Below are 18242 nucleotides of genomic sequence, written 5' to 3' on the forward strand. Positions count from 1 at the left end.
GATGTCAACTGACCAACATTTTCTCCATCTTTTCTAAGTTGTTTTGTCCGACTTTACTTAAGAACACATTCAAGTGTATTTTTCTCCTCTGAAAAACATTTTTCTGTTAATTCCAACAGCACATGTACGCACAGTAAACATGCGATGGCAAGATTATAAACAGAGATTAAATTAAAGGCTTTTTATGGCTCCAAATGGGAACTATCAGGAAGAGAATTCTGAAAAGCAGTGGGCCTAGGTTACTATATTTTGTTGTGGTCATACAGTAATGGTGGTACTTGGAGAGCCTAATATTTTGTAAAAAGTTCAAGTAAACCTGGCCTAAAAGAACTGTGCATAACATATAATGAAACGTTGTTACTTTTATTTATTTATTTATTTATATTAGCATAAAGGCTATAAAATCACACAAAAAATAAATAAAGGGTTAGCAAAGCAAAAATCTGTATTTAGACCTCTTGGGGATAAAGATTTTTAAATAATCAAAAGCAACCCTCATGTTTTATGTTAGCTTGTTGTGCCGGCTGTATACTGAGGTTGGATTGTCAACCTCCTAGCTTATTAGTAACGTGACGTTAGCTTAATGTGCTATTGACTCATTAATATTAGTTTCATGTCTTGTTAGCTGACTACCGGTGTGCCAGTAACTTGTAAATGTCGCGCCTCGCTAGCATTGAATGTAGTTGACATTTTACAATAGTGAGACATTAACCTAAAAGCTAAAATAACCACTGTTATTTTATAAATTTTGTTAAATTTATGAAGTGTGACTACACGGCTAACATTGGTCGTAACATGAAACCTCCAAAACGTGATTAAAAGTTGGGTTGCTAACCTCTGTTAATTAAATGCAGCCAACATGGTTTCAGTGTAGCGTTAGCCATACCACATCGTTGTGCCCGCCTGACGTGTTAGCTTAAACTGCCAGCAGCTCCGGTCCGCACCGTCATCTTCTTGTCCCGTTAGCTGACATTTGCAAACTATCAAGCCAAGACTGCAACTAAATCGCTCTCTTAATCCATGTCACCACCAGCAGCTGTCTCAGAAACTCACAAACCAACTGCTGTTTCAAAGTAAGTTGAATGCCAACAGCCAATTTTTCAAGGTGCAACAGAAGCATGATGTGACAAATCACCGCTCCCAGGGGAGTCACAAGTGCAGCTGATAATGTTACTCTTCACATTACTGCCGTTTTGAGGAAGGAACGGCGGGAACCCAGCGACGTGAGCTGAGCAGCAGCTTTCTGACGTGGCCTCTTCAACTTTCACATCCCCTCTGAACTCGCAGTGAACCTCTCTTTTCTCCTCACCTCCTCATGGCCTGACGCTCACTCATTTTTCTTTCAGAATCTATTGATCCGTCTTTCCCCCCACTGCAGCCATGAATAAATCACAAGAACGTGACAGAGAGGCTGTGGTGGCTGGCAGACAGCGAAGGACTGAGAGGGAGGAGGAGGAGGAGGATGAGGAGGAGGCTCTCTGCTGACTTTCAGCTGGCCCGTTTGAACCGGTCTCAGAACACCTGGTAGCCATCACGGCTGCAGTGTCGGTTGGATGGAGCAATGAAAAGACATATTTTTGTCATATCATGGCCGCGCTTCTGTGTGGATTCAGCCCTCAATCTGTCTGCCTGAAAGAAAAAACAGGACCAAGTGGCTCTTCGAGCTGAATTCAAGTCGTGGTGTATTTAAAGCAGTGTGGAGTGGTTTGGAGCGTGTGTGGTACACTTTGGGGAAAGCACTTTCCTGTTACAACAATTATCCCTAAAGCCAAGTTAATAGAAAGATGTTTTTTTCTGGATTTGGTAGAAAAAGAATTGACCGCCCAGCACAAGACCAGAACTCAACCACAGCAAACGCTGTTAACATTAACTGGAACACCAACTGTGTGTCAGGCTTCTTTATCCACCCTCTGTTTCCAAACACGTTCTCGTGTATCAATGGGCAACGTGTTTGCAGGGGGGTGGCGGGAAGTCAGTGTGTATCACGTCTTCACATTTCAAGCTTTTCGTGTCATTTGAACACCGCCGCATTTAACAAGTTTTGGGAATGTAGGAAATTATGATGTCAGGTGGCCTACAATAATAGATATGTCCTTAATGTGAAATGGGCAAAGACAAATAGGTTTAAGCAAAAAAAATAAATACTTGGTTAGGTTTAGGAACAAGATGGTCGTTCGGGTTAAGATGAGTACGTTAATGCTACGTTAAAATAACGCACTTTTGGTTTCACACAGGACACGATTAACAACCTCTTATTCAGAATTCATGTCAGTGGTTTTTAAATACGGTCCTCAACAAGCTCATAATGTTGAGGTGTCCACATACTTCTGCCGTATAATGTATTAAGTATTCTGTTTTTAGAATCATGATAAGTGTACTTATATGATGCATATGTCCACAGCTTTAGGTCGCATTACCTTCTGGTCAATACAATCCCTTCTTGTGGTGTGATTTTCTGAAAAGAGGAAGTAAGAGCGCAATTTGCATTTGTGTGTTTAGCGTCTCAGCTTTCATTTCATCAGAGCTGGCGATGTATTTCATCACCCGCCCCCCCCCCTTCACTCCATCGGTGAGGTGGATTTACGTCGGTGCTGAGTAAGCGCTCCCCCAGCCACGCCCTGCCAAATCAAATGTCACACAATCTCCTGGGGTATTAATCACTCTCAGGCACACACACACACACACACAGACACTATCAGGCCCAGACACAGAAAGAAAAAGAGAGGAAAGGTCATGATAAGAAGTTTGATATTCCGGAAACAGCGCTGTAAACACGCTCTCGGGCCCTTACTCACACTCCAGGTTCACGTATTGTGTTTTCACAGGCGGGTTGTTTCTTGTCCTCCTGCCTCTTTGCATTCCTGTGTGTGAGATAGAGAGTCTGAGAGCATAATTCTAATTGCATATGTTTCTGGGGAGCACAAACAGATGTTTGGGTGTATAGAAGTGTTTTTCTTTCCTTGTTTTTTCAGTTTTTTCTCTCTGACCCAGCAGCAGGTCAGTCCTTACATATTCATCCTGTGCAGCCAGACAAACAAAAAGGAACTTTATCATAAATTCAAGTGGAGATTCAAACATTGCCGGGCATATCAACTACTCAAGGTTGAATTTTGAGGACATGTGAATAAAATGATGCACAGGAGAGTTTGAACGCGTCTCAAGCAAGTCGATAATAAAAAATATACGGCATGGAAAGAGATTATTAAGAAGCTTATAAGCTACTACATTCTACATCCTACATTAACTGGTTAAAGCTGATAGTCCAAAAACAACAAAAAAAGACAAGGATTTGTTTTGTCATGTCATTTGTTTTTTGCACTTGGCCTTCATTAGCCAGCTAAAGGAGCAGTATGTAGTTTTGGGGAAGACATTAAAAAATAAAAAAGCTTTCTTTGTTTTTTTATCACTGAGTTTTACTTTGTTTATAACCCTTTCTAGCTTCAAACTGTGTTCTGTGGACCTTATCTTCCTCTGAGAACAGCTGACAACAGTATATTCAGTTATGGAGAAAATAAATATTTGTGAGTTTTTGAGTCCACATGCTAAATGTGGATGAAAACCAGGTCTCTGACACGTTGATCCGGGCTGCACACAGGTCTGTGTCACGTGTTTATATTGGTACGACCTTTATTTAACAAGAGTCCGACATCTTTGACAGCGGTCTTTTGTAAACAAACCAGGAACTAAAGCTGCAGTTGGACACTGGGTCTTTGTGTGAGGCGTGAGGCTGTGGCGGTTATAGCAGACAGATGAGAAATGACTGACGATCACACGAGAGGAGACCAACTGAAGTCTGAGGAGAGTCTCTCTGCCAAAGAGATTAAAAAGAAACTCAGCAGGCAGGATTGTGTTGCCAAAGCAGAAGTTTTTTAATTCAACCAACCGTACTGTAGCACTACCACGAAAAAATGCTCAGAAACAGACATGACCTTTAAGTAATGCAAATGCACAGTAGTACTGATGCCTATAATTCACACTGAAATGAGGCCAACGTCATAAATAAAGGAAATAGGGCATGTTTAAAAAGGAAACGCTGCGGATCACTCGCATTAAGGACATCGACGAGATATGATTCTTTCAGCTGCAGCCAGATTAAAAAAAAGTTAATCCAGAAAGGTTTTTTCTTTAACAACAATGCATTGTTCGCGATTATCAGTCAAAAAGGAGAAACGTTTCAAATAAAAAGCAGGGGATTCAAACCAACCAAGTGGATTTTAAAATCAATTTCAGTCAGTGTCTGTGTGAGAGAACAGTGGGAGGTTTTACTGTTTCGACCCAGCTTTTGTAATATGACACACGGACACGTTAAGATAAAAACTCTGCTACTCTTGAATTTTTTCTTTCTGCTTCCTCCTGTTATTTCCCCGTTTTCCTATAAACAGGTGGGCTATGTTATTTGGCCTATGGCTATAATGCTGACAGTGTGTTATCCAAGCTTTCAACAATGCAATCAAATCACATCAAATGTGTTCTTCTTTGGACCATAAGGGAATACTGATGGTCGCAGGCTAAATGTTAACACTGTTATGGCAACGTGCTCACAACGAAATAAGCAACAAGCTCATGCTTTGCAAGTTAAAGGAGCTCTGTGCAACTTCTGTGTTTTTCTGGAAGCTGCTTGTTAGTGTAGTCGTTAGCGGACTCCATTTCTAAACTAACGTTTAGCTACCGACCACGGTGTAGTTGTTTCAACCTAAAGCTTGTGTTCTGCAGTAATCCAAAATCAAACGGAAAAATCCCAAAGGCCTTTTGATGAGGGGAACCAGGGCGAACTTCCGTGTTGGCCTTCAGAAAAATGTCATCCATGCAGCACAGTATGTGGGAGACCACAGTAGTGTTGATCCTCTTGGGATCATGAATGTTTGTACAAAGTGTCATTACAAATACTCAAATAGCTGATGAGATAATTCAGTGATGACCAGTACTGGACCTGTGACGTCATCCCAAAAGCTCCACAACTAGCCTAGCTAAACATACGTCCTAATAAGCTGATGGGATGCAAACCCAGGATAGCGAAAGATAGAAGACAAAGACTAATGGACAGAAGGTATCAGAAAAAGACAGTCAGACAAAAACCAATCTCATCCATCTGCACAGGTCTGATTTCACACAGGAAATGGGTTTTTCGTTCTGTCTTCATTCTTCATTGATTCTTCTCTCTCTTCACCTTCTGTTGTTATTTCCATCTCTCCTTCACAGGGATGAATGAATGGATGGAAAATCAAAAAAAAAAAAAAAAGGATGCCGCATTTCTTCTGAGGTTATTTATTTCCTGTTATTCAGAAAAACACTCTGCAGAGAGAGAGAAAATATAAGATGAGATAAGATGTCAACAGGTTTTTTTTGTTAATGGACACACATGCTGCACAGGAATTAAATGTTGGTCATGAAGGCTGTCTGTTTCTTTGTACACTTAATATATGCCTGAGTTTGAGAATGCGTATTTTCTACTGTGAGGAGAAGAAACCAGCCAGCGAATCATTAATATCCTGAATATTCTCCCGTGACTCTGTGTGAATGTCCACACATATTACATGGGAATGTTGCTGCACACCATCACACACACGCAGCGTTTCGAAAGCAGGGCTACAAACAGCTACTCTCCTACCACTGATTTGTAAGTTTGGCGCTCAGCTACACCCTGAAGATAAAGTGGTTTGGCATTCTCACCAGCGCAGATGTCATTGAGTTCATTGATTTCTTCCTGAACTCTGAGGAGGAGGAGATCCTGCAAGATTTCCTGCTGCTGCTCCTCAGCCTCCACCCCGAGAAGCTCCAGGTGATGATCCTTTAATCTCAGCAATGCACGGCCTGGAACAAAGATGCTGGTGTGTGAGTATTTATTCACAGGCTGGATGTGTGAAAATGAGGCGTGTCAAAATCTTATTTAGCAAAATAATTAACAGCCTATTGATGTGTGGATCTTCTTTCCGACACTGGTGCCAATAAAACAAGCTGAATTTAATGCCTGACTGGTACCTGATATAGCGTGTTTTATGATGGCCATTTGGAGCGTGTTCATGTGGGCTGGATGCTGCTCCTGCACCCACTCCAGCACGTCTTCCACCGACCACAGTGACACTCGCTTGGACAAGTCCATCGCACCTCAAAGCACCTCAGCAGCACCCTGAGAAGGCAAAGATGTACAGTAAAGAGAACAACCTTAAAGATTGTGTGAAAATGTTTTCCAAGTGGCCCCTGTTCTCACTCATCAATTCTCAATTAAGCTGTAAATTATTTTCTCAGTTTACGGTTGTACTTAAATTTTGGAAGAGAAAAAAAAAAAAGCAAGAAAAGTGCTTTGGAACTTCACAGAATCCACAATGTCATTTTTAAATAGCTTGTGTTTTGCAAACAGCAGTTCATAATCTAAACATTTTCATTAAGAATGATAAAAAAAAAACATAGCAAAGAAGGAAAATGTCACATATAAGAAGCACATGATTGTATATTTTGCTTGACAAATGACTTGAGAAATGGTTTGCTTGTTGGTCCAAGGACGAGGGTCTTAGTGGTATAACATTTTCAGGGTTTACTATATGAAATGTGACGATTATCATACAATGTACATTTGCTTTAGCCACAGTATTGAATTCTACCATTAAGTGTTATTACAAAAAAGTTTCTTGTCTGTCAGGATAGATATACTTTTTAGTAACATTATAATAATGCATATGTTAAACCAAATAACCCTTATGACCTCGTTCCTTTATTATGTAAGAACTTTTGTTTAAAGAAATCAAAAATCAATTACATTTACTAACAGAATGTGAAGGAATAAAAGTTTTGCCGTGATGTCAAAGATTTCTCTGTACTGTGTTGCAGAGTTATCTTTTTCAAGTTACCATGCTAACTTGCAAGCCTAGCCACTTTGTACAGTGGTTGAATAATAGAAAACAACGCTAACACTCCCCCAGTACACCGAGATCCCAGTCCAGACAGAGTCAGCTAACACAACCGCTAGCTGCACTGTTGAATGTGCTTACTAGCTAGCAGCAGGTAGTTAGCAGCAGTTAGCAGTTTCTCTGGGGGTAAGCTACCCCTCCTTGTTTGGAGTATGAATTCAACATGTGGCCACTTCTTACATAATGCACCTTTAATTGCCATTGAAACTGTTGACGATCCTTAACAATAACTGTGTGATACCCTAAGTGATACCGTGAAACTATGATATTTACTGAGATGTTTTTTGCAACATGAAAATCACATACTGTTAAAACCCTGCTGAACACCAGCAGCACTGTGTTGAAAATAACCCTGAAAAGTGTTACCGTGATTATTAAAGGTCACTGAGCCAGAATGTGAGCAGAGTAATTCAGCCTCCGTCACTGTGAACGTGCAGCCGTCCCTCTGCAGCAGCTCATGTGCAGGTTTTTGCCCCGGGCACAGCGGGCTGAGGACATTGTTGTCTGCGGTAGACCCTCAAAAAAGTGAGGAAATGTCATTTTCTCTTGATATTTGGCGCTTTGGATTAAATTCTCCTTCTCATGTGGTGTCACCTTCTAACACACTATAAGCCTATTTTCCAGTGATTAATCCAACAACGTGCTGAACACGATGACAAATAGCTGAGCACGGTTGAGGGATTCCTCGGAGCTGAACATAACAGCAAGGTGAAACCGAGCAGCTCCGACTCTCCCGAGGTCAAAAAAAAAAAAGTTCTGCAGTTTTTCAAGAAAAACTTGCCTGTACGCCTCCGGTTCATTTGGATTTCCTCCCAGCTATATCCTCCTGGGCTGCACTGCTATAGGGCGAAAACTGCTAAACTGTTGATGTGACCTTTTCAGCGGGCCAGTCTAGTTATTGGGTTATAAATATAGGAACGTAATTGCCTGTGTTAATTAAAGGGGATGCGTGATTGGCCGGGGCAGTAACGAGGTCCCAGCGGAGTAATTGACATACAGAGAGTGAAGACCTTTACACCGGGGCAAAGACACTGAGGAGACTTCTCTTCAGAGTCGGGGTGAGCCGAGGGGAAAGAAAATCTTACTGTTATCAATAACTTTAGTTTTTATGCCTTAGGATGGCGTTTCTTCAAGTATACGGCCCCCAAACCGGGCCTGAATGAGTCTGCATCTGCAGGGGGATAAAGTCACTTGTACACAAAAGTAATATACAGCAGCAAGCAGGCTGGAAAATTGGCTTTTTGTACCACTTGCTTGACTGCGTGATAGGTTTTTACATCCCACTACTCTCTACTATATTTAACTGCGACTTATTGGCTAATGTTTAATTCAAATGGGTGTCTATAAATGTATATTAAAAGTAATCTACGGCTGAACTGAAGTGCTTTAATCTCTCATCTCTTTCTGTATCGCTCCACCTTTCATATCATCTGCTCCCGCTGCCACCTTCTGCTTCTACTTTGACAGTTTTATGGAGCGTCGAGGTAGCTACAGCCAGCGACAGCGAATGTGTGGGCAGCGCCTTAAAGTTTTTCTTTGCAACTTCATTTCAAAGACAACAGCGGAAACTGTATTGTCAGTGTGTTCCTGGGAATGAAAAATAATGTGGTGTTGTAAACACGAAGCGGTGCATTAATGTCACTGTGGGTGCTTTATTTAAATAACGAACACTCTCCGAAACTTGGAGAAAAACACTTTGTTTGGTCGTTGTTTATCCGTCTGTGTACGTGACTGTCTGTGCCTTTAGTTTTGATATCCTGCCATCACAGCAGTGGGCAGAGAGGGTTCTTCCTCTTACTTTTCTGTCATATCTCTTGTGCAGACATGGGTATAATTAGATTTTTTGTAAGTTACCTGAGTTTCAGTACCGATAGAATTTTTTTAAATTTTTTTTGTATTCCCTCCTTGATGAATATAAACAAACTCATTCTGTCATAAAAAAAATGACCAAAAAGAATGGAATTTTAGCCTTGTGGTTGCCTGTTGCCCTGAGAGGCAAGTGAGACTTGTTTCCGGTGATCCATTTTCTAAGTGATCTAAATTATGACTTTAAATTTTTCTACTGGGGTGAATAAAAGTTTTGCGATAATCGTTCATTTTTTTAAAAGTGTAAAAGTCTGTTAATTTATCCATCCATGAATAAGTGAAGAGGAGAGAAAAAGAAATTCATGTGTGGAACTGAATGATCTTTTTCCCCCAGTAATAACAAAACTTAAGTCATTTTCACACAGAAAAAAAAATCTAGGAGAAAATTTAACTTGGTTCTACCTCTGACCTTTGCCTGCCAATCCTCAAATTCATCCTCAATGTCCAAGTGGACATTTGTACCAAATCTGAATCCCTGTAAGTGTTTTGCATCCACAAGACCAGGTAGGGATGACATGCCTCCACCCAAAGCAGTATTCCACATGGAGGCACAGGCAATTACACAGCTTTGCTGAAATAAAATACAGTCTATCATTCAAATTAGAAAAATTATAAACACAGCCTTAATACTTAATTCATTCAGATTTACATTCCATTAGGAAACAAATGAATATTAACATTTTCATACAAATATTGTGTAACCATGAGACAACAGTCATCCAGCAGCTCCATCGAATTTTCTTTTCCTCTTTAAAAACAACTACACCTCCTGGAAATGAAGCTTGGAGACCTAACAGTTAGAATGGGTCTGATCTCATATTGTGCAAGGAAGCAATCTAGACCACAAACACAGGCTGTATATTGAAGCTGCAGGCTGCACTCTACCTTCATGCATCCCAAGGTGTAGCTCTACCATCTTGTGGTGCCTCGCAGAACAACCCCACCTCCTGTAATGTAAGCCTTTCTGAAAGAGTTACTGTTCAATGCTCCAACTTCAGCTCTCTAATCTGCAGCTTTTCTCAGCTTAGCATGATGCCACCTGGCCTTGATGCATTCTCTCTCCTATGATTGGAGACTTAGACCGCTTTCTGTTCATAAATCAAACAATCAAAGCTTGGTGTTGTGTCCTTTTAGCGAATGGGGACACATCACTCATCACCTCATCCAAAACTTCATTACCTTACAGTCACACTGTAAAGAAACTGTTTCCAAATGTTAACATTTTGACCAAATAAGGTATGTTCTTGTAGACGTCCTATTGCCGAATTAAAGTACTGTCTCTCACACGTCTTGTCTGTGTTATAACAGGCAGGTACCTGCTCTGGTAAACGCACGAGTCAAAATCTAAACATTTTGAATAGAGTTTGGCGTGTAGTCCTTTGTACATAAGAAGATAGACGGCCCCGCCCAGACGCTTTACAGTCACCCATCAACAGCTGTCTGTCAATAACATCAGATATCATAACAGATTGAATGTAACACAACACACTGACATATTTACGAGCTTTCTGGGTGTTTTTAGTGCGTTATGAGCCATATTTACCTCCGCTCCGGTCCGGCTGGTACTGTTAAAGTGTTAATGGCGACCCTTGTCTGTACCTGTTCAGTCCGTGAAGTGTTCCTGGCTCCGCCCACTCAGCAGGGCGCGCTCCTTCCGCTGCACAGCTGCTCGAGATGCCTTCAGGTGCAGTCTAAAATACTGGTATCTGTGCTGTGCATGCACATATTGTATCGTGTTGAATCAAATCACATTAAAATATTATTGGTACTTTTTGTTGCATCATAGGAAAAACACCTACACACAAGTTTAAGCTTTGCCTTTATGTAAAAGCGTTCTTTATGGCTTCTTTCAAGTTTGTTTTTTGTTTTTTTTGGCTCCTATGCATGGATGTGGGAGCTGGAGGTGCTGAGGGGGCTGCAGCACCTGCTAGATCAAGGACGAATGAACAAGGAGGCCCAAATGATTAGGAATTGGTCAGAGACAGCTTTTCACAGAGTTAACAAAGTTTCTCATAACTCAACGTCTAACAAAATTGAGCCATTTTTTAAAGGGAGTCTGGAGAATTTCTCTCTTTCATCTCCTTGTTGTTGTTGACTGTAGCTGATGTTCTTTTTGGTAACTTTAGTTGCTTAGCAGATTACATTTGACATCAGAGCCAAAATATCACACTTTTAAATTAATTTATTTTATACTGGCAATTGAATAAAAGAGAAAAAGAAAACACTGGTTCTAATAAGCTGACAGATAGTATGCAATATACTTAAGTATAAACTTTGAATATGCGATACTTTACAGACTCAAGTACTATTCACATGGGTTCCTTTCGCTTTTACCAATGTAATATCTTAACACTTTAGCTTTAATTCACTCAAGTATGACTTTGGGGTTTCTTTTTTACAAAATTTCTGTTCTCTCTGTGTCTGTGTTAGTCACTTTTAAAATAAAATGAGTTCACACAAAACCCCCCTGTCCATCGGTGTACCCCCTGCTGCCAGCAGAGGGCGCCAGCGTAGAGCAGGTGGCGCCGCAGCACCTTCTGTCCACCTCTCAGCCTCTCCTGCAGCTGCTCGGCCGGCGAGCTCAGCGAACTTCAGCTGGAGTTTTGTGATGGTCACATGACGATGTTGTGGGTATATTACTGCAAATGACCGAGCTCGGTCTGCTTTACATGCAGAGCTGCTGACTGTCTGTCTGTCTGTCTGTGCGGGGTGCACGCTGCAGTGTCTCACTCTAACTGGTCGATTCATCTGATGCAGTGCTGGGTGACAGTTTGACAGCTGACTGAGTGATCGGAGAGAAAAGTCCGGAGTTACAGCTTCCAGAGGCAGCTTCTTCAGGGGAATTATGACAAACGTGGAGCTGTGATTTCTTCTTCCATTTGACAGCTGACAAGGTGAGAGAGGGGGACTTTTTTAATCCACTGGTTTTATCTCAGTCTGAGTGTTTAAACTTTACTTACAGTGCTTTAAATTCTCCTTTGATTGCGCAGCGCTGGCACCTGTTTTAAATCTCAGTGGGCTGTGTGTCACCTGTCATGCAAAATATATAATGCAAAATATATAGTACACTGGGGAGCTCTGGTGTTTGAAAAGTCACACCAGTAAGCTCTTAGTCGCATGTCAGCAAAGTTACTCATAAAGGGACATTGCAAAACCGTGCGTTTGAGTGTGGAATGCCTCTTTGCATTGAGAGTTAACAGGTTAAAGTGATTTATTCAGCATCTATCTCTAAAAGCACCACGGGATGTAACGCTGAGTTCAGTGTCAGTCACACTTTGACCTTTAAAGGGGGCAAACTCTTTGACATCCGTGAAGTATTTATTGCAATTAGGCTTAGATTGACAGCAGATACAGAGCTCACTAACGGGACAGGAAGTGCACGTTCAATGGAGCCCATCCGCAGAAAATTGCTGCTTTGTGTTTCAGCGGCCATGGGTGAAGTATCTCTGCCTGTAATTAACTGCGAGAAATGGGTTAATGTTGCTCATGGATGATTGAGCGATGACATGGGAGGTCTGTCCATATGGTTTTTGAGGGAGACGGTGCCTTCAAGGACTCCAACTGAGCTCCCGGCTTCTAATAATTACATGACCGAATATGTCACATCAGATGTGCACTGACTTTTAAATGTGTTTTTGTATGAACTGACAGTGTGGAGCTGCTTGCTCTGTTGAATCTCTGAACATGTTCTTTAGCGGTTCTGCCACAGACCACACAGGCTGGTTCCCTCTGACCTGCAGACAATCGGATGCTCAGTTGGGGGCAAATCTCGCGACGACGCATGACAAGATAATTACTTCCTGTCTCGCTGAGTGAATCTTCACTAGTCTCCCTCTTTCTCTCTCGCACCACAAGTTCACCCGACAGTCACTGTCTGCCTCGCTCGTCCCACGGGTCAGCCACAGTTGTGGAAAGTAGCTAGTTAAAGTTTTCTGTATGCTTTTCAAATGAGGATTTTACATCAAAAATTACATAGAATACGTCTATAAATTACAATCTATGAGAGATTAGAGCAGTGGTTCGTAACCTTTCTTGTCTCGTGACCTCTCGCAAAGCAGCAGTGTCTGGTTGAGGCTCCTTGTCACGTTAAAGATGTCTCTGTGAGTTGTCAGCACTTCCACCAGAGAAACATTTCCCCTCTTAACCTCTCACATGATTCCATGTAAACAACAGCTTCAGACTAAAAAGGGGAAAAATAATCCAGTGTTTCCCAAAAAAGGCAAAGATTTAGAGAAATTCTATTGAAAGATTAGATACATTTGTGTTTCAGAACTGTGTGTTTGTGTTTTCTTCCCCATTAATCTCCCTGCGACATCTCAGAGTTATCCTGTGACCCGTTGGATGGGTCAGACCTCGCGACTGGGAACCACTTGACCAATAAAGATGTTAAAACCGGCTCCACTTTGATCTGATGCAGCAGTAAATGCCTCAGGATTAACAACAAGATAATGCCCCACTTTGCAGAACAAGTACTTCTGCTTTTGACACTTAAAGCTGCTACAAGGAACTTTCATTTTTTGTTGATCCTGGAGGACATGTGGACGAAGCAATACAAACTCAACTTTGCTTTAGTGCCGTACCACCAGTGTACAGCTTCTTTTCCTGAGGCTGTTAGACTCCTCACTTAGACCCTTGGCTATGAGAAAAACGTTTTACTCTTATTAGGCGACTTATCTGACCCGGTAGAGTTGGAATCTGACCTGTTGACAGGCGTTAGGTATAGCTGTGTAGAATGTTCCATTTTCCATCAAAAAGGTCGGTTCAGATATGGCTTCAAAATGTTATTTGAGTATCCCCTTCACATATATTAAAGCAAACATAACAATTCGGTAATTGGTGGATTTTGCAGGGAATAAAGCATGATAACGGCCTTATGTGGGCACACTGGACACCAAGGGAGGTCTACCGGATTAAAAATCCTGTAGTTGTTTCACCTGACCATCCATCCACAAACCTCACTTCCTCCTTTGCAGCTGTAATAATTACCAACCACTAGAGGTCGCTGCCCAACAAGTACCGTAAATATGGGTCGTGAGAAGCTCCTTTCTATGTGGTCATTTTTCTGATGGCAGGCTTCATGCTTGTCATATCAAAAGTTCTTCAACAGCTATCGTATCACGTTTGAACTTCATTTTATATGACTCATTGCAGGTGGTGTGGCAGGTAGGCACGACGGGCTGCCAGTTCAGGGACTCTGACCACTTCAGGGTCGCCACATTTGTAAGCACTAACTAACAAAAAACATCAGGACAATTTCCAGCCGTGTTTGTGGTGACAAAATGAGCTAAAAACATGATTTTTTTCTAACCCTTACCAAGTGGTCTTTTGTGCCTAAACCTTGGCTAACCAGCACAGCGACAGAAATGTGTAGAATTATCCGTGTTTTTTGCAGTCACGTACATCGCCAACATTTATCCTGACGTTTGGGTTGGGCCAGTTCTGCTGCTCCTGGAGGATTTGGAGGTGTCTCGGTAGAGTTCACCGGTTTTCGTTGTTTTGTGCTTTAGATCTGACACTGATGCCCCTATTATTTTGTCCACAGTTGCGCTGACAGAGGGTGACTCTTTGCTTTCCCACCATCCTCTGTTGGCGCTGACTAACAGAGCCCAGCTGAGTCGCGGTCAGCTGTTAACAGCAGCCAAACTTAAATGTAATTAGAAGATAACTCACCTCACAAACACACATGCAGGAGCGTGGAGGGTTTACTGGGATCTCCTAGCAGCCATAATGGTTCCTGCTAGTCTAAATGTCAACGTGACCCCTCCTCAATGAGAAAGTCCAGACTGAGCGCTTTTTAACGACTTTGTCAAACAGTCACAGATCTGCTGCCGGGGCTTCTGGGAGTTTAACGCCCACTGACTCCTGGCTGCTGCAGATTTGATTTTATCCCTCAGAGATGTCCGACACAATCACTCTGTCACGAGGCTTATCTGTTTGTTCTGTGTTCCCTTTTACTTTATTCATATGGCGGCCATATTTGTTTTACCATCATATGTGGCGTGGGAAACTAACCCTAACCCAAACTAGTAGAGCAAACGTGCTCAGAGCAAATAGTCCGTTGTTCACAAGGGGATAAACTGATTGCGATTCATTGTCAGCTAAAGCCTTGACAAAGAAAATGTGAAATTCAATCTGCTTTTACTCAAAAACTGAGTTATGCCACCATAAATTTGCGCACAAGATTATGCAAACTCATCACCTGCTTGGATGACACTGTCAGCCATGTGTTGAAGACTGAATCGCTCCTTGTGAAGATAAGTAGCTCCTGAGACAGCTTCCTCCCCCACTGAAAGTTTTCAGCAGATTTATGTGCCCGTTCGGCTTCTGATTTTGAAAGGGAGTATACGTTGGAATCCTGCCACGACTGTATCTGTCAGAGCACTCTTCATTTTTCACCTCTCGTAATCCATATGTGCTGAAATACTCGAGATGCCTACATCACAGCTGCGTAAAGCAACGGAACCTGACCGATTGCTGGAATTTTATGGCGGATGCCGATATACATTGTGGAGAAAGAATACTTTGCAGTGTAGAGTCCTAAACCCAGAAACAAGTTGGCATTTTTACACTTCCGGTTCTGTTGTCTTGAAGTCAATGTTTGAAGTAGATGAAGTACTCAATGAAGTAAGATCTGTGATCACACAAGCTTAAGATATTTTCATTTTTTGTTCTGTGACATGAAAATGTCAGGACATACCACACATTTGAATTAAAAGGCATTAACGTGTCTTTAAAAAAGGCAGTTGCTAACAAGACTACATTAGATTACAGAAGCTGTCTTGGACATTTAATGTCATCCCGCTGCAAAAAGACTACTCTACTTTAGTTGCAGACTACTGTAGATTGATCGATTTAATCAGTGACTTGATCAATTTATAGTCAGATAGTATAATGTTGTAAGATGTACAGTGGTGGTGATGTTGAAGTCATGTGACCGTGATGTAGTCTGTTTATAGCCTAATATTAGCTTTTTACTTCCAGCTTTTCGCTTCAAAAATCATAAAAGTGGTGTTCATCTATGAAAATGATCCTGCTTAACAAAATGTGTCAATGACATTATCTTTTTTTGGCCACAATAATCTGCAATAATCCAAAATCCAATGGAAAAAAATCCCAAATCCCTGTCTGTGGAGGGACCCACGGTGATGCTAACTTCAGGGTTAGCCTACAAAAATGTCTCATCACTTCAGAACTCATTAATAGTTCATTTGAATGTCTAAAATGACATTAGTGCACTGAGACAGTGAACTTAAAGTGATAATTAATTACCCCAAGCATTGTTTTCATCATTATGTTCTGTATAAAAAAAGTTCTGCATATTGGACAACATATAGGCTGATACCGATATATCTCTGATCATGTTCTGATAATGTTCAGGCTCTATAAGATAAATGTATGGTTCTGGAAGCACTTTCTGCATATTTTATTTGTCAAATGTAAAACTTTGGGGAATTATTTGAAGGGTAGGCTTTTGTATGATAGTTCAACTGGAAGGTTTGAGCCGTGCCCATAGTTATGTGGATGTTACTCTAATCTTTTGGCTTTGTTTCCAAATCATCCAAGTCGTAATGACGACTGGGAAACTTTTCTAAAAAGCTTGCATGTAGCTGACGTGATGCTTAGTAATACAGCAGTTCTGTAAAGCCGAACAGACATGGATGCCTCATGGTCAGCAAGAGAATCTCTCCCAACTCTGCCATCCATCCCATGTGACGTGAGCCCAGTGTACTCCTCATTGATTGTGCAGGAAATCCAAAAGTCTGCAAGTTTGACGGACAGGATGAGGAGCTCAGAGAGGAACAGCTGTTTTCTTGTGTTGAAAGGGCTTAGTTAAGATTTTTCCGGGGCATCTGATCAGGATTCCTTCAGGATCCTACTGGGAGGAGACTCAGGGGCAGGATCGGAACAAGCTGGCCTGTGAACACCTCAGGACCTCCTTGGAAGGGTTGGAGGACGTGGCGATGTGGGCCGCTTCGCTTCTTCTGCTGCCAGTGCAACATAGATAAATGGTGGAAAAAGGATGTGTGAATGGATGGATTCACTTTGTGGCTATCAGCTCTGTATTTGTTGAGCAACCATTTCCATTTGGGCTGACGTTCAAACACTGCAGCATGCATGTTTTGGAAAAACTGTCAGAGCAGTCACTGTTTGTCTCCATCAGAACTGAGCACCTCAATATAGTTCTTAATAATGAAGGGTTACCTCTTCCGACGCAGCAGCCACTTCCACATAAACCCCTCGTGTAGTTCATAAAAAAGATGAAAAAGCTCTTTCTCACCCTGTGATAGACCTTTCTGCAATGCTTTACGCACATTCATTCAGAGCTGCCTTTTTTTATTATCCTGCTTAAAGGCAAGCAGACGGATGAAATGTGGCAAAAACACAACCGCTGTCCAACTTTGTTGGCGGAAGAAACAAATCACATAACGCTGGTCTGGAGACAGCCACAGAGCTCACACCACGAGGATTTCCTCCTGTTTGTTTAGCTTGGATCTACATTTGTGTGCGACTGTGTGTGTGTGAGTATGTGTGTGCACGCACATAATTTGTGTGTCTGACTGTGCTGTGGCTCGAAAAGTGCAACTGAGACAGTCAGAGCTCTCACAACTGGGCCACAGCACTAGAGGGCACCAACGCAAACAAACACACACATTTAAATCTCTGTACCTGTCCTGTACACCTGTCGCACTCTCACTGGCAGAGTGCGCTTCATAACCCTAAACCTCACTATGTGTCTAACCCGAATCCATAAGGAGGAGATTTATGTGGTTTGGATCTGATTATTATCAGATAATTAACATTATTTTCATATTCATCAATCAAGTCAGTGACCCCTAATGAGCTGTGGGTCGTAGCAGTGTCCATAGACACTATCCCATCAGCACTGAGACATATGATTATAGAATAAAGCTAGTGGCTCAGAATAACTTTGTATTTGCTGTAAATTTCCCTCTAAAGGGACAGGCGGACCCAAAACCATGCAGGGAAATTGTGCTGCAGCTGCATCGAAACACCTACATTTGTCAACCTCATCGCCAGAATATGTGGAGGCAACGCTCATTTCTATGAAGCATGCACAGGTTTAAACTTCTCTTTAGGTCCAATTTTCATGTGGTCTGGTTAGCCACGAAACCACTGTCACAGGAACATGACTGGAAACTGTCAAATCTTCTCAGAAATGTCCAGTTTTGTTGCCGTTAAACAGTTCTGGCAGCCATCCCCTCAGCTTTTCTTTTGATTTGTCATGGGTACCTTTTTTGAGTTATTGCCAGCTGATAACAAAATATTCTGACGGTTTTTTTTTTTTTTTTTTTTTTTTTTTTTTCATATTAGCATTTGATGTCAAGGATGTCATATAGCAAGCTCTACTACCCCAGTAATGACTTGACCCAATTTGTGCACCGTAAACCAGACACGCTCTGGCCATATGTTTTGACCCGGCCTTGTTGACGCTACATCTTATAACGCATA

General features: G+C 41.7%; 2 protein-coding genes across 2 annotated transcripts in view; one reads left to right on the forward strand and one right to left on the reverse strand.

The window, feature by feature from the left end:
* Positions 1-3845: 3845 nt before the first annotated feature.
* On the reverse strand, positions 3846-10397 carry LOC115573678 (sterile alpha motif domain-containing protein 12-like). The gene is made up of 4 exons (XM_030404562.1): positions 10315-10397; positions 5980-6127; positions 5671-5811; positions 3846-5292 (listed from the first exon to the last, which is right to left on the reverse strand). The coding sequence occupies exons 2-4, from the start codon at positions 6098-6100 to the stop codon at positions 5276-5278; spliced, it is 279 nt and encodes a 92-aa protein (XP_030260422.1). The 5' UTR covers positions 6101-6127; positions 10315-10397; the 3' UTR covers positions 3846-5275.
* Positions 10398-11378: 981 nt separating this feature from the next.
* scara5 (scavenger receptor class A, member 5 (putative)) overlaps positions 11379-18242 on the forward strand; it is an 80638-nt gene continuing 73774 nt past the window's right edge. The window contains exon 1 of the mRNA XM_030406304.1: positions 11379-11665. The gene's annotated coding sequence lies outside the window, so the exon portion shown is untranslated. The remainder of the gene's footprint in view (positions 11666-18242) is intronic.

Source organism: Sparus aurata, chromosome 22 (assembly GCF_900880675.1).
Source record: "Sparus aurata chromosome 22, fSpaAur1.1, whole genome shotgun sequence".
Classification (NCBI taxonomy): Eukaryota; Metazoa; Chordata; class Actinopteri; order Spariformes; family Sparidae; genus Sparus; species Sparus aurata.

What these genes read in the sequence shown, in the direction of transcription:
- LOC115573678 (XM_030404562.1), bottom strand. Translation starts at nt 6,100, where the DNA reads ATGGACTTGTCCAAGCGAGTGTCACTGTGGTCGGTGGAAGACGTGCTG. An exon ending in CATAAAACACGCTATATCAG is followed by an intron (nt 5,812 to 5,979) that starts GTACCAGTCAGG and finishes TCTTTGTTCCAG; the next exon opens with GCCGTGCATTGCTGAGATTA.